This window comes from Hakea prostrata, chromosome 1 (genome assembly GCF_041222555.1).
Source record: "Hakea prostrata isolate BN-2017 chromosome 1, UWA_Hpros_2, whole genome shotgun sequence".
In the NCBI taxonomy this organism is placed as follows: domain Eukaryota; kingdom Viridiplantae; phylum Streptophyta; class Magnoliopsida; order Proteales; family Proteaceae; genus Hakea; species Hakea prostrata.
Window position 1 is genome coordinate 72,951,912 of NC_142600.1, and position 17,855 is coordinate 72,969,766.

General features: G+C 33.7%; 1 protein-coding gene across 1 annotated transcript; it reads left to right on the forward strand.

Annotated features, from left to right (window-relative positions):
• The first annotated feature begins 1,463 nt into the window (after positions 1 to 1,463).
• Positions 1,464 to 10,461, forward strand: LOC149029903 (uncharacterized). Its single transcript, XM_089144072.1, has 8 exons — positions 1,464 to 1,645; positions 1,746 to 1,824; positions 1,920 to 1,990; positions 2,092 to 2,166; positions 2,742 to 2,838; positions 10,047 to 10,112; positions 10,235 to 10,306; positions 10,405 to 10,461. The coding sequence occupies exons 1-8, from the start codon at positions 1,464 to 1,466 to the stop codon at positions 10,459 to 10,461; spliced, it is 699 nt and encodes a 232-aa protein (XP_089000198.1).
• Positions 10,462 to 17,855: the final 7,394 nt, after the last annotated feature.

Consider the following 17,855-nt stretch of genomic DNA (forward strand, 5'->3'; position numbering starts at 1 on the left):
CCATGAGCTTGAATGATTTAGAGGCTCCATATGGACCACATCTACTTCTGGAGGTTATGTTGGTTGGGGTCATCATCATCAGTGTCCCGATTATCCCTCCTAGTGGCTCAAGGACAGCTGGTATTTTGGAGGCAATATACGAATACAGTATACCACTAGACCCACCATCGTATGCACCACCACCACCTCCACACTCAGTAGGGTCTGTTGACTCTCTTCCATTATTCTAATTTCCCTCTTGATGGGAGTAGTTTTCCAACAATATATGACGCCAATTACAAACATATCGTTTCTCTGTACCTCAAAACCATCAACATAAAATGTCATGAATATGATGGAGGAGAAGCTCATAGTTGTAGCCTTTGGGGGCCTTTGACCTTCGCACATGAGTCATAGGATTCACGGAAGATGGATCCACCAAGGCATAGTAATTGGTATTGACATGATACAGATGGTACAAGCACAAGTATATAGTTAGTTGTATTTGTATACTAGTATTTTATAATGATGTTTATTGTCCTTGTGCATATTCATTTTGGTTTAATTGTTTAAGGGCCTGTTTGGTTACATGAATCCAGAGATTTCAAATCCTTGGATTCATGAATCTGAGAATTATACTCGTTTGGTTGTAAAAATCTCTAGATTCATGAAATCTAGAGATTCACCTTTTTACACTAAAAACGTGAATCTGTAGATTTATGGGTAAAGGTGAAATCTAGAGATTTCAAAAAAGCTATACATTTGCACATTCACAAAAATCACGTCGATCAAATAGTTTTTTAGGATGAATCAACATATTTCATTCGACAACCAAACATTTAATTTTATAAATGATGACTCCATAGATTTGAAATCTATAGATTTGAAATCTCTAGATATTTAAAATCTCTAGACTCATGTAACCAAACAGACCCTAAAATAATGTTTTAAAATTTCAATTTTGCCTTTATACAGTCGAGTATGTGCCAACCAATTTAGACGAGGCTTTAGGCAAAACCAACCATTGTATTTATTGGCATCAAATTATGGTAGACACCAAATTGGGGTTGAAATCTGGCCATATCTCGGCCTATGCTACTACTTTATGTATTTCTAATGCTTAATTCGGTTATAAATTTCTGTTTTATTATCAAAAAAAAAAGGAAAAATAACTACACATGAAACATATGAGTCAAACATAAAATTCAGAATCTTATCACCTTTCACAATATAAAAAGTAAGTTTTATTAATGTGAACATTGAATGAATATATGCAATAAATAATACGAATAACTGCCATTGAATGAATATATCATTAAATGTAATAAATAATACTAATAAAGAGGTAAGCTTTCTCTCTCTCAAATGGATAGTATCATATTTAAGTTTAAGATCAAGGTCCTTGGTTCACTGCTCATATAAAAAGTGTTAAGGTGGTGGGCAGTGAAAAGGGCAATTGACTTGTTGGAGAAGAACTGTGAAAGATGAAGAACAAGCTAGAAATTCAGAAGTTAGAAGATGCACGAAAGAGAGTAGAAGCATATGTTAAGCGGAACGCAGCTTTGCTGAATGAGCTAAAGAGAGTTGAAGAACCATCGGATCTTGCATTCTTAACGTTCTCCCCGGATCAAAGTGGCAACCCAACTTTGTATACAAATTCAGACAAGTGAGTCAAATCCCCAGATTCTTTTCTTTCTTTTTCTGGGTTTAAACCTAAATTCTTACTTCTACAACAACCCTTCATGATCTTTTCTGTTTATATTCAGCGATTTAACTCAAGCAGTATTGCGACTTTCAAGACTTAGTGTTGAGGAAAAATGCAGCAGGAAATCTATGACAGATAAAGTAAGATCCAACTTATAGTATTCTTCCTTTTTTCTTTTCCCTCCTATCGTTTTTTTTTACGTTTGTTATAAGATTTTCTACTTTCCTATTTGCAGGCATTGAGAAAGTGCATATTGAGTAACCATCATAAGATGGATTCTGACACCACAAATTCTACTGATCAAGAGTATGAACCATGATCTACCATGTCGAGTCTTCAATTTGTTTATACATTTAAATTTAATCAAATTAGTTATTCTTCAATTATTTTTGTTTTTCTCTTTGCAGAAATTCAAAGAAGGAGCTGGAGGAGGAAATGAACAATTTACAGAAGCAGTTAGATGATACTGAGAAAAGACTAAGGTTAATATTTTTCTCTATACTCTTCTTGCCCATGCAGTTATACAATAGTATTTGCTCCACCAAATTCTGTATTAAAACTCAACTGATTTCTACCATGCATGGAATAACTTTTAAAAAGAGCTTAATTGTTGGTTTCATCGAAGTATCGAATTTTCAATGTCGTAGAAAATTCTTGTTTAACTATTTCTGGGCGAATGATTTTTTTTTTCTGGATTCATATTCAAATCTGAATTCATATTTATTTGCAGATTGCATTAAAAATAAATTGTAAGTATATATATCTAATGGTTTTATCTTTTTTTCTAGCAGGTGATGAGCTTATTATTATTATTATTATTTAGTTGAAACTATAATGGTTGTATTCACTATAGGCTGCTCATTTCTTATGCACCTATGCATGAAAATCCTCTTAACTTATTAGATCTAGCTAATGCTTATTAATTATATTTTTATTTTATATGATCCTCTGCAAATCTTGCTAAATGTGGGAGCCTTTTTACTAGATTTAGCATTTATCATGCATGTGAATCCACTTTTGGGTATGTGATTTTTTTAATAATTTCATCTGTTTTCAGGCCTTTTATGGATCCATCAGATGTCAATGACTTTTCTCAACTCAATGATATTGAAATTCACTTATCCGAAAAACTTCATCAACTTCAACAAGGAAAGGTACTTCAATTCTTTGGCGATGGATTTAATATTGACGGTTTTCTTTTACCGTCATGGTATGTAACACAATCATTTAACGTAGAAAGTTTTAAAAACTTTGGATGATACCATATAGAGGTAGTGAATCTAAACCGTCATAAACACATAAAAATAATACCAGATAGTGGCGGTAAATCCAAATTGCCGCTATATATCTAAGTACAATGCCATAAAAGGGCGGTCAATTTAAATCACCACTATATTCATATAAGTGTAAAGCCATATAGAAGCGGCTAATCTAAACCGCCAGGAAATACATAAGTTTATACAAACATCGTAAAAAAAATTGCTTCTAAAGTACAATTGAATAATAATTGTTGAGTGTTCTTTTGTCTTAGTTATCCTAAGGGGCTTCCTATTTCCATTTTGAGCTGATATTGTACTGAAATGCATATTGGTCATGTATCACATAGACAATCCCATGTACTTGTAATGTGTCAAGTAGTAAGACATTATATTCCATTAGCATAATAGCTAGAAAGAAAAATTTTGTAATAAATATTACATTAGTTGATCGAGAGAAAATGTTTGATAGCTCTTCTTGATTTTTGTAGTCAACCACAGCCCCAAGGAGGCGCTCCTCAAAGACCACTAACGAGACAAATCTTCAAAAGGAAAGGTAGCTCCTCATCTTCCATTTGTTTAGATTGAGTAATTTAATGTTATTAACAGTAATATTTCATTGTTTACCTAAAAATAAAAAGTTATATTTCTTTTGTAAATTACATTTTTTTTAGTTTATTTATTAAGAAAGAAAGAAATTAAAATCTCTTTTGCTTATAATTCGATTTCTCTTGTTGTTGTTGAATAATGTGCAGCGATGCCAATCAAATAGCAAGTACGAGTAAAAAAGATGGAGATATTAAGAAAGGCTGACCATTACCACCTCCTGTTTAATATTTGCATTCTTGAACTAGAACTTGATAGGCTTGTCATCATTAGTCTCATGTTGAAACATGTAATAACATTTACTTATGAGTTTCTAATGAGTTGGAAAATTTTGGCACATTTTAAATTGCAATGTTCAAATTATTCTTTACTTTTGATTGATGGTTTTCATAGATATACTTTCAAACATTATTACAACGAGCGTTAAAAATATGCATGGGAAGAAGAGAAAGCAACGCAGGAAAAACAAGTGCAAAAACCCTTGAAAAGGGTAGGAGGGAGAGATGGAGATGAAGAGTATAAGCTTTTAAGTGATGTCAAATCAGCATGAGCAACATTGATGGAGGAGGTGAAGCAGAGGATTACTGAAGAAGAAGAAGGCGAAGGAGTTGCCAGCAATGTTGCTGGCAATCAACGGCAGCGCAAAAACATGACAGCAACAATGTCTCATATCGAAGTATCTTCTTCTCTTCCCCTAGTGGTATCCCTCAACTGCCAAGAAGATTGCAGGTTTGAACAAGAATACCTAGCGGGCATCGCCACTCTCAGCACATTGATCTCAACCATCTCGCCTTGAGACAGTTATGAATTCTCTCTAGTTTATGGCCGCTTCTCTATAGTACCAATTGTTGTTGTATTGAAATTTGCTTCATTAACAGACTCACGATTCGACTTTGATTGTTATGGACTGATACCAAGATTGAGCCCTCGACAAATAGATCTTATTTTAACAGGTGGCACGATAAAAATGGAAATGGCCCTTTCGTATATGAGATTATATGAGAAAAATGGATGAACCAAAATATGTCATTGCAATGGAAACTCATACTATTACGGAGGGTGTTTAGTACCTATTCTTATAGTACCGTTCAAAGAGTCGAAGCTAATCCTTGTGGATACCTATTTGCTAGGTTGCCCACCTAAACTAGAGGCAGTTTTTTATGCTAAAACATAAAAAATTCGTAAGAAGGTATCTCGAGAAATCTGTAAAGATAGAAAAGCGTCAACAGAAGAATCGATGTTTTACTACCAATCACAAGTTTTATCTTGTGCGCAGTATTCAATCTCCTTTTTTTTTTCTTTCTTTTTTTATTTTTTGGGTTGGGGGGAGGGGTTCGGGTTCAAATGTCCGTATTATAAATGCTCTCGTGAAACCTATTGATGGCAAAGGTGAAATTTTTGCTTCTCAATCTCAATTAACGAATCTCCAACCCTAAGTATTATTTGGAGGCATTCATATATAAACCTCTTCAAATGGGGCTTTTACGCAATTGATTCAATTGATTCATGTAGGACAGAGTCAACGAGAATTAATTATTAGGGATAGACAAATGGGTAATATGGTAGTAGCCAGAGATACTATTGTCAATCAAAAATGGGCAAGATGTAATGTGTTTATGTAGTTGTTGGTCAAAAAACATTTTATGTGGTTAAGGTAGTGACTGGTTTCCAAGAAAGGGGGCGATGGAATACACCATTGTGGTAGCAAAAACGACAGACTCACCTGCTACAATACAATACCTAGCTAGTTATACAAGAGCCGCTCTAGCCAAATATTTATGTATCATTAAAGACATACTTCAATCATTTATATTGATCCTTAAAAAAATTCTCCAACAAGGGGGGCCAAGTGCTGAAATTTCACACTGAAAAGAGAACCAGATGGCCAAAAAAAGGGCCAAAAGGGCTTTCTATTAAGAAATTTTAAAAAATTCGGAATGGGGGAGTTCTGCCCCTGTCTTTCCCAAGCCTGGTTCTAAGGTATCGTTTGTATTAGAATTGATGTCTTCGTTGACCAACTTAATTTTCTTCTATCTCGTCCATATATCTTGTGACATCTTACATAAAGAAATATGTACAAATGGCACCATCATTAGGGTGGTCCTGAGCCAAAATAGGATTTGAGTTCAAAATTTTGAGCCTAAGGCGGGTTAGGGCTAGAGTTAGGGTGGCCCTGGTTAGGCTCAATGACATATTAAGGTTAAGCATCTAACCATATGAGCTCCTACCATCGTAGGTTATTCTTGGTAAAAGTAGGGCAATAGTATGGAACTGCAATTGTACAATTATTTTGTCAAAAGGGTCAAGGTTAAGATTAAGGTTTAATTGTCTAACTAGTTAGGCTTGAGCTGGCCTTATAGGATAAGGGGCAAAGGACAAAGTCAGGTTAGGATATTTAGGGTCAAGGTTAGGATTTTAAAAAGCCTAGCCCAACTTGATCCATTACAACCCTAATTATCATGCATGTCGCTTAGTTCATTATTTTAATTTCACTCCAATTGAAAAAGTTTGTTTTTTCTATTAGCATGAACCTAAAGTATAGTATTCTCTTTTCTTTTTATCTTTTTTTTTTTGGATAATTAGTATTGCCCCATATACTTTGGTTTTATTACTAATCAAGCCTCATTCTTTATGAAATTTCTATTGCCCCCTCACTTCTGACGGTGTTAAGTGGTTGTTAACATTGAATATGTAAAGTCTATTTCACCCTTCATTAAAATTTAGAAGTAAAAAAGATGCGACACTGCCATTATTTATAGAAATCATATTGAATGTCAATTATATCCTTAAATTCTTGTTTTGAAGAATCAATTTTGGATTTAAAAGAGTACCAATTGTCTCCATTTAAAATGTGGTGAAGACCCAAATTAAGAAACTTTGTGAATGAATTACCTCTTGAGATTTTGCTTCTTTGTTCCTAACGCCATTAGAATGTCATTGTGATGAAGACAAACTATTTTGCATTATAAATTTAAGTTACAACAACAGTTGTAGCATGATACTTATTAATGAGGGTCTAGTTGTTGCTGTGGAAAATATAAATCACATGGATTTTCATGTGTCATTGTCCTAAATTTTTTTTCATATTGTTTTCTTTTGAGAATTTAATTCAAGGGTTGGTGGGATTACACGCTTATGGTTTTTGAAACTCTCAAGCTTGACTTAAATTTTTCATCACAATGATAGAAGTTTTACAACAAAATTAGCATATAAGATGTTAATTGACAAAAAATTTGGTAACATGCACAATGATTAGCGTATATTAGGTGATTTTCAGTTTTCAGCTTTGAATTGAGTTCGATATTTCCTTATCTGTAGTTTCTCTTATGAGTTTATTCGATCAATTCTTTTCTTTATTCAATGGTTTCTTTTGAGAGAAGAAACAGATTTAAGGTTAATTTGTTCCCATAATTAATTAAGTATTATAATTTGACAAAAGGGTAAATAAATAAAGAGATAATTCTAGAGTTATTTTAGGGGTTTTGAAAAAATACAAAGATGTTTACATCATCAGTAAACTAACAGAGCTTAACGGTAGGGGGCATTAGTGAGTAGTGACTATAGAGTCATAGACAAAGTTAAAGGTAGAATTAATAATTTTAAAAAGTGCAGGAGATAAAGTAGTAATACAATCAAAGTACAAGGAGCAACAGTAATTAATCCTTTTTTTATAATAAAATTTATCTTTTATCTAGAAAACAAAAATTAGATTACCACATTTTGACTCTAATGTATCACCACAAAGTACATTGTCAAAATTCATGTAGACTTAGCCAAGATTAATTTTATGCCAGACAATATACATTCAATGATTTGATACCAACATGGCTCGTGACACATGATATTTTAAGACTCAATGGTTATAATTACAATGATGAGACTATATTTCGAGATTGGAGGATTGATAACCCAACAAGGAGATGGACTATCAATTTTCATCATTACCTGCTATTTTGTCTAGAAGGAAAGGAACTTTGCTACCTTTTCTAACCAACCACCAAACTTTGGAATGGTGCTACAATCCATTTCTAAATGGGTGGTGGAACTTCAACTCTCACCCACGATGTCTTCTGAAACTCAAGAAACACAGGATATGCAGAGTGAAAATGTGAATATATGTAAATGTGATAATATCAAAGGCATATACTTACGTATCTTATTATGTGCAAGGGTATATAACTCAAGGCTAGAAAGAGTAACTTGAAGTATTGGGGTTATTTGGAATGAGAAAATACAACACTTAAGGGCCTGTTTGGTTACATGAATCTAGAGATTTCAAATCTCTGGATTCATGAATCTGAGAATTATACCCGTTTGGTTGTAAAAATCTCTAGATTCATGAAATCTACAGATTCACGTTTTTAGTGTAAAAAGGTGAATCTGTAGATTTATGGGTAAGAGGTGAAATCTAGAGATTTCAAAAAAGCTATACAATTGTACATTCACAAAAATCATGTCGATCAAATAAATTTTTAGGATGAATTCACAGATTTCATTCTACAACCAAACACTTAATTTTATAAATTATAACTCCATAGATTTGAAGTCTATATATTTGAAATCTCTAGATATTTGAAATCTCCAGACTCATGTAACCAAACAGGCCTTAAATAAATGCATTATCAACAAAAGGAGAAAGTCATAGGCTATAGTCTATGGAATACAATATGGACTCAATTTTGCAACTCAACAGCATGTTAAAGTACAAAAAATATGGTGCAATGATGAAGCCTTGGTTCAACTGTATCTCCAGATGACCAATCCAAATTGGCCTTTAAATCTTATTACTTTATTGATTGACCTAAAGGATTGTATTCAAACCTATATTGTCAGTTTAAATCCCTAACCCTCCAAAAAACTTTTACTTGGCTAGCTACTATGGCAGACACAAACTACAATATGCATCTATTATGTAACTGTAATTCCTAACTTTTATTGAAGGTTTTTCATTATAAAAAGAAATTACAATAATGAAAGAGATTTATAACCGTTAGATCTTAAGGATGCCACATATTACGATCTGAGAGATGTATCACAGACACCTTCACTACATCAAACAAAAGTTTAGAATCTTATCACCTTTAAAAACATTAAAAAGTAAGGTTGGCAAGTGTGAACATTAAGTGAACGCATTATTAAAGAAAATGAATAGTACTTAACAAACTGTATTAAATAATGAATTTCACCTCTAATTTATTTTATTAGCATTTAAATGTGGGTCACTTCCAATGTATGATGGAGGGGGTGTGAGGCAAGCACAACGGGTAGATAATCTAAACTCCTAAGTAACTAGGTAAGATTTCTCTCTCTCTCTCCCTTGATGGGTAGAGGATCGAGACTTTTAAATTCTCTCTCTCTCTCTCTCTCTCTCTCTCTCTCTCTCTCTCTCTCTCTCTCTCTCTCTCTCTCTCTCTCTCTCTCTCTCTCTCTCTCTCATATCCATGCGACTCTTGATCATGACACATGGTATATTTAAGATTCAATGGTTAGGGTTACAAGGATGGAAAAGATCACAACCATGGAATCTGGATCTTAAAAAAGCCAGGTATCACGATTTGAAAACTGCAAAGGAGATACCCACATTGATCCCCCCACCCCCCAAAAAAAAAAAAATAAGAATCTTGTCATTTTCCAAAATACAAAAAGTAAGTTCCACTAGTGTGAACAGTGAGTGAATGCATCATTAAATGTAATGAATAATAGTAATAATTAAGGTAATGTGAACATTGAGTGAATACATCATTAAATGTAATGAATAATACTAGTAATTAAGGTAATGTGAACATTGAGTGAATACATCATTAAATGTAATGAATAATAGTAATTAAGGTATGTAAAGACTGAGTAAATATATCAGTAAATGTAATTAATAATATTAATAATATTAATAATTAAGGTAGTGTGAAGGTTGAGTGAATACATCATTAAATATTGAGTTAATATATTATTAAATGTAATAATTAATACTTAAAACCAGGTAAGGTTTCTCTGTCTCTCAAATGCATAGTTTCACCTTTAAATTTGAAATCAAGGTCGCTGGTTCAACATTATAAAATTTTAGCTGGGAAGGAGCTGAAAGGGCCAAGAGACTATGAAAGATGAGGACGAAGGTAAAGATTCAGAAGTTGGATGATACAAGAAAGAAGATGGTGCAACTTTGGTGAAGGAACTGAAGAAGATTGAAGACCCATCAGATTTTCATTTTTCACATTCTCCCCTAATCCAAATTACGAAACATCTAATAGTTCTTCAATCTTCTTTAGTTCCTTCAGCAAAGTTGCACTGCGTGTTGACTGTGTTTCTTCTCTCTTATTTGCATCTTCCAACTTCTGAATCTTTAGCTTCTTTCTCATTTTTTATAGTCACTTGGGATTAGGGGAGAACGTAAAAAATGCTTGATTTCTTTCCTAACCTGGGGTTAAACCTAAATTCTTAATTCTACAGAAGCCCTTTATGATCTTCTCTCTTTTTATTTTGTTATATTTAGTGATTTAAATCAGGTGGTATTGCGACTTTCAAAACTGAGTGTTGAGAAGAAATTCAGCGGGAAGTTCATGACAGATAAAGTAAGATCCAACTCATGGTGTTCCTTTCTTCTTCTTTTTTTTTTTTTTTTTTTTTTTTTAATATTTTTTTATGGTTTTATTTAAATTCATAATAAGATCATTTTCTACTTCCATATTTGCAGATATTGAGAAGGTGTTTGTTGAGGAATCATCATAAGATTGATTCTGACCCAACAGATTCTACAAACCAAAGAGTATGAACCATGATCTACCATGTTTCTTCAATTTGTTTATACATTTAAATTTAATCAGATTAGTTATCCTTGAATTATTTTTATTTTTCTCTTTAAAGAAATTCAAAGAAGGAATTGGAGAAGGAACTGGACAATTTGCAGAAGCAGTTAGATGATACTGAGGTTAATATCTTTTCTCCATACTCTTCTTGCCCTCGCAGTTATATAATTCTATTTGTTCCACCAAATTCTATATTAAAATTTAAGTGATTTCTACCAGGGAAAAAGAAGAAGCTTAATTGATTGCTTTAGGCTGCATTTGGTTCTACAATTCTCTAGAATCAGATTCCAAAGAGTTGTGATTCCAAATTCAATAAATCATTTGGTTCAAAATATTCTTAGAATCCACATGATTCCATAGACTCAAGTGATTCTACAATTTAATGTAAAAAGAGTGATTTTATGAAAAACACATCAATAGGTGATTTCAAATAGAATCTCCCAATTAAAACCATGCTATAAATACATGTGATTCCATGGAATCACAAGGCCTCACTTTGTGTTATAGTTGTACCTCTCTTCTTCCATTGCCAAACCTTTATCCTCTGTGCGTCTGTTGCATTAATGGAAATCTTTTGAATAAAAAATTGTAGATCTTTCATGGAGGTCGGTTTTACTGTTGGTGGAGATTTCTGTTAATGAGGATTAGGAAGTCTGAGTTCTTAATGATTTTTAGATTTTCTTTTTTAATTCTTTCGCCTTGGCTCGTGAGACTTGAGGTTACTTCATTAGGGTTTTTTTTTTTTTTGGGGGTGGGTTCTGATTGTTTCTGAAATTTGAGGAGGAAGAAATTAGCTATGGTGAAGAATCTAATCAAGAAATAAGATTGAGAAATGGATATTCTGGGATGGGAATCTTGAAGTTGGGAAGGGTATGATATTGTTCTAACTTTGCTTGATAAGCTTCAGGCGATCAATGTTAACCAACCAGAAATGATATCGTTCTATTTCACAGTTCATGTTAATTAATGAATTTGCTACGTAAGTGTTCCTCCGTTTTGGCAACTAGTCAGTGCTTGCAACAGCAACATACACCAGCAGATTCGAAGTGCCTTCGCCAGTAGGGAGACAGGCATGTTTTTGCCTGTCCAGTTAGGCATGTTAGCAATCTGGGTTACACTCCTTGTTGGGTTCATCGCCTTCTCTCTTTCAGAGTTTATTTCTGCAACAAGGAAATAAGCAACAGGGAAGGCAGTACGTAAGTGCTTGTAGGGGTGAAATATACCCTTTAGTGTTTTTAAGGTATCGTTTGTCTTTCTTTTCCTGCTTGTGTCTTGGCTAGCAATCAAGAAAGAGTTGTTGCTGTAACAATAATGGATGGTATTGCATATTAATTTACACTTCAATGGTTAATAAAATATTAACCTATAGCTAATGGTCTTTCTTTAAGGGTGAAAAAATATAATTATTTAAATATGATAAATTAATAAAAATGATTTGCAAGTGATTTTTAGGTTCTATGTATCCATTTATAAAATCATAGTAACCAAATGATTTTTCCGGATGAATTAGGGTAATCAAACAGTTTTCAAACAAATTTACTTGTCAAAATCAGGAGAAGTACCAATCGGTTATTTTATTATGAATATGAATTCATAAAACCTAATTCTACATAATCATGATTCCCTAGAAACATAATTATAATATTGATTCAATAGAATTACGGAATCAAACACAACCTTATGGGTTCCATTGGGTACCCACTTCTAATTTATTTTATCAGCACTTAGAGGTAAACCTACTCATATTATATAGTGAAGAAGTGTAAGGGAGCACAGACCTCTATCTTGATGGATAGAGAATCTTTGTTTACTGGGTAGGATATTTATGACGTATTATGGAATGTAGGGCATTAATTGTATGTATTATGGGATCCATTGGGGTCTCACCTTTAATTCATTTTATCAGAACTTAAAGGTAAGCCCACTCATATTGTATATGGAAGAAGTGTGAGGAGAGCACAAATCTCTACCTTGATGGGTAGAGGATCTTTGTTTACTGATTACGGCATTTATGACATGTATGTGGATCCACATTTGGATATGCAATTTTTCTAATAATTTCATTTGTTTCTAGGCCTTATTTAGATTAGTAAAGTATCAATGATTATTCCTACTCAACAATATAGGAAACTCACCTAGCTTATAAACTTTATCAACTGAGACAGGAAAATGTACTTCAGTTCCTTAGCGACAGAATTAATCTATACTATTTAAGCAATAATATCATCTTCATTTAAATATAAACAATTTTTTTTTCCATCATAGTGTGTAACACAATTATTTAACCATCATGGGTTTTGATACCATATAGAGGTTGTCAATCAAAACAACCATAAATGCATTAGTTTACGTAATGCCAAATAGTGACCAATACTACTTAGTAAAAAGGTCATGGATTTTCAACTCTTTTTTATGGCATATGCAATATCCCCTCCCCCTATATATAATAGACTTCCTTGTCCTAAAAAAAAAATAGTGTCGATAAAGATTAATCAAATCACCATTATATACATAATTATATACAAATACAAACATCATAAAAATAAAAAAGTGCTTGTAAGTACACTTGATGAATAATTCTTGATTGTTGTTTTGTCTTGGTTATCCAATGGGACTTTCTATATGTATTTTGAGATGATATTGTACAGAGATACATATAGTTTTCTATCATATAGATAAACTCATGTCCTTAGCATGTTTCAAGTAATAAAACATTATATTCCATTATCATAATAACTGGAAGAAAAAAAAATCCTGTAATAAATCCTAAATTAGCTGTACGTACCAAAAAAAAAATTCTTACATTATTTGACTGGAGGGAAATTTTTTATAGCTCTTCTTAACTTTTGTAGGCAACCACAACCCCAAGAAGCACTCCTTGAAAACCATCAAAGAGATATATTTTGAAAGTAAAGACAAATCCACATCTTATTTTGAAAAGAAAGGTAACTCCACATCTTCCATTTGTATAGATTAATGTTCTCTTTTGGGTAAAGCTGTGACTCAACCTTCATCAGGAAAATGCAGTTGTTCATTTCCCTACATAGACAGTATATCAAGCAACAAAAACTAATGCAATACAGACGACTGACTGCGTCGTGGTGGTGAAAATGAGATGCTGCCAGAGAGAGCTCTTCGTCCCAACTCAGCCTATCACTTGGTCTGTACCATTCAGGCAAAGGATTTTGTCCTAAATGCCTTTGGAGAAAATACAAAAAAAAAAATGTCATGCGCGCGTTTCATTCTTAGCTTGATACGACACACACCTGGGATCCAAAACAACACCCCATGTACACAAGTGAGTGTTGATAGGCAACCGATGGAGTAGAACTGCTAATTGCCAATCAACAACCACCATTTCACTGTGGCAGAGTGAGGCTTGATAACTTCATTTACGCTATGCATGGAAAAGGTTCCAGTGGTGGCGTGACAAACCAAGGAATCCTGTGGAATTCAATGCCATAACTTGCCGACAAATTTGATCTCTTTCCATCTGTGATTAATTAACATGTCATTGTAGGGATTAGCCCATTAACCATCATTGCCTCATTGGACAGTAGCCTCAAAACCGTATCGCGATGTCCAAGGTCAAGAGCATGACCTGATTCCCATTCTTAATCTGTAAACGGCGGCACTAAAAGGTAGGGGTGCAATTCAAGTTTGCCCCTGACCCGCCCTAAGCCCGCCCTGAGTCCGAATTGGGCTTGGGCTAAATATTTTGGCCCTAAGGGTAGGTTAGGGCCAAAATATTCTGGCCCTGAACTAGGGCCAAGGGCGCCAGCCCATCCCGGCCCGTCCCTGATTTTTGACCCTGACCCAGACCCTAATTTTGGCCCTGATTTTGACCTTAACCCAGGCCCTGATCCTAGCCCTGATTTTGGCCCTGATCCTAGCCCTGATTTTGGCCCTGATCCTGGCCTTGATTTTGGCCCTAATCTTGGCCATGATCTTGGCCATGATCCTAGCCCTGATCTTGGCCCTGATATTAGCCCTGATCCTGGCTCTGATTTGAGTCTAAAGACTCTAGACCCTCCACCCACATGGAGAGGAATTAATTGTAATACATATGGGTGGATACTTGACACGTGTCAAATTTTAGAAACATGATCATGTTTTGTAGAAAATTAATAAAAATAAATTATAACCTCATTACCAATGTAATAAGCATCTATTTGATTTTGGTCCTGATCCTGACCCTAATTTTGGCTATAATCTTAATATTAATTTGACGATGATCATGTACTACAGTACTAGATTTTTACTCTGATTTTCATACTAACATTGATATGAGTCTTGATTTTGACATTTAGTCACTTTGATTATGTTAGACTATAAATTCACTTTTTATATTATTTTTAATGTAATTTTTATTTTTCCAACAAAGTCATTTTTAGTTCAATAAAATATTGATTTTATTTTTTGAATAAGGCGAGATAATATATTATAAATAATAAAAACTATTACATAAAGAATTAATATCTAACAAATCTATATCCCCAACTTCTCATCATGAATATCTAACAAATCTATTGTGATATTTCAAAAAAAATTATTAAAAACATATAGCTATGTTTGTAACTAAAACAACATTTTCTTCAACTATGAAAAAAATAAAAATTTTTTTTTTGTTGAATACTAAATTATCGTCGATTTACTTGTTAACAAGGTTTAGAATATGAATTTTTTTGTATTGAATAAAGATATCAATTTATTGAACAGTTGTGAATGAAAACATACCTACCTACAGCTTAAGTTTTTGACTTTGAAGATAAAATTTTCATTTATTATATTCCTTTTGAATTCTGAATCTCTGATGTTTCTAAGTTTACAAAAAGAGTTTGTGTGACATTCTCTATAATTGACTTAACTTTCAAATATGCCTAAATTTAATTACAATTCTTCTCTCTACTTATTCTATTTCATGAATAATTTTAACTCTTGCTGATGGAGAAAAACCAAAGGAAAAAATAGAATAGAGAGAGAGAGAGAGAGAGAGAGAGAGAGAGAGAGAGAGAGAGAGAGAAACTTGGGGGAAAGACAAATTGGAAATTTGAAATGAAATTTGACCATTGTCTTAGAAGTTAGAAATTAATTGAGAATTGAGATAAATCTTTTTCTTTTTCCCTTCGAGCTTACATATAATAATCATAATTTTCATCGAATAGCAAATTAAAAAACCCTAGAAATTTGGATTTCTCTATTTCTTTAAAATCTAAATGGGTATAAATAGTTAAATACATATTGAATATAAGTTTTGGATTATTTGTTGACATCTTTACTATTTTATTTTCTACAACTGAGTTTGGAATTTAAGAATTTAATTACTTTAATATGTATTTTAATTACTACATGTCTTACATTTGATATTTACAACCAAAGAGATGGTCAATTAAAGCTAGGGACAAGGCTAATTAGGGCCTGGGTCAATCATGGCTAATCAGGGTCAGGGACAAGGCCAATCAGGGCCAAGGCCAGGGACAGGGCCAATCAGGGTCACGGCCAATCAGGGCTAGAGACGGGGCCAATCGGGGTCGGGGCCAATCGGGGCCGGGGACAAGGCCAATCGGGATCAGGGCCAGGGACAAAGCCAATCAGGGACAAGGCCAATCAGGGTCAGGACCAACCCATCCCGACTCGGCCCAATTATGGCCAATTAGGGCGGGAATGGGTTTGGCTTGGCATTGTAGGGCTTAGGGCCAGGGACAATAATCATTGGCCCTGAACTAGGGCCAGGGCGGGAATGGGCTCAAATTATACCATATAGGGCTGGGCTTAGGATTGCAAAAGCCCGGCCCGGCCCGACCCAGTTGCAGCCCTACTAAAAGGTTACTAATAGTAACATTTCTTTTTTTACCCAAAAAAACAAGTTACGTTTCCTTAATTTATTTATCAAAAAAAATGAAATTAATATTTTTTTTTGCTTATTATTTCTATCATTCTCTAACAAAAGAAAGAAAGAAAATTTTCCCCCTCTTTTAGTACTTAAATAATTTGCCGAGATGTCAATTAAATGTCAAGCACCATAAAAGGAGATGGAAATATTGAGAAATGGTGAACCTCACTTCTTGGTAGAGAGGTTGTGGGTTCAACCCTTGCCAATGCATATATAACATTCTCATCTCTAATATCCTTATATATAAAAAAATGTCTTTGTACCAAAAACAAAAAAAAAGGTGACCGTTGCCACTTTCATATTTATAATTGTAATCTTAGACTAAAATTCAATAGGGTTATCAATGTTATGTTGAAATATGTGATAACATTTACTTTGAGTTTGCAATGAGTTAGAAACTTTTGATACTTCTACCAAAAAAAAAAAAAAACTTTTCACACATTCCAATTTCTTACATTTTGAACCATATTTAGATTTTATTTATGACTTTCATTATACTTTCAAATATTCCAAGAAGTCTTAGAAATTCATACCCGTCTTTTCTTTTTTCCTTTCTGGTAATAGGCAGTTTATGCGTACATTCGTTACACATTTAGGAGGTAGTTGTTACCTATAATGTTGTAATATGTTCTAGGGTCATTAGTGTCTTTTCATATGTGTTGGGGATATGAGGGCATTATGTAAATGGTTGTAAGTTCTGGTGCTGCTCTTATTGGAGGTGGTTTGCTACTGCTTGTTGAAAGGTGTTCAAGCATGGAGATGGTGAAGTCTACTGGCTTCTAACGCGTGGGAGACACTACTGCTTAATGTTCTTGGTTGGCGTTGAAGGGAGAAGTTGTATATGTTGTATTCAGGTGTAATCATTCTTTACTTGAGTGTTGTTTCTCTTTGTTCATGTCTTGTGAGCACTTGATGGGTAGATGTAGAGCTGTAACATTCTCTTTGATATTGATTAATGCAATGCTTGCTAAGTCTCTGTAGTCATCTTTGGATGTAGGTCTTTAAGACCGAACCAAGTAAATCTTGTGTCTTGTCTTTGATTGTGTTTTCTTGCTTATTCTGTTGCGTTAAGGTACTGTATCCTAACATATAACTTAAATATAAAGCAAAACTTCGGCCTTGATCCCATGAGGATTCTATTCTTAATCTTATACTATAAAGTGTTGATTTTTTTTGGCCAACTGAAATGGAAATTCAAACCAATGTTTTACATGCGCTGGATAAGAATATAACGCTCAGTCCCATTAGGTCTTAAACAATAAAAATGGGCTACTCTAGCTTCATAATCCTCAAAATGTCCATGGCCCACCTAAAATGTCAAACGGTCATGATACATCAATATATTACCCTTTGGACCACAAAATGAGAAGCTCTAAAACCCTTGGCTTCATTTATTTGCTGGAATAAAAGTGGGGTGGGAAAATTATTGAAAAAATTATAGATTTTTTACTTTTCCTTTAAATTCCAAAATGGTAGATTGTTTGATTGTTTGGGGGTGATAAGATGAGTTGAAACTTGTTTCGTGATGTGACAATTTCCATTCTCAAGACATTTTAAAATCCTACATATTTGGTGGGTCTTTGTGAGAAAGTTGGAAAAGTAAAAAGTGGGACCCA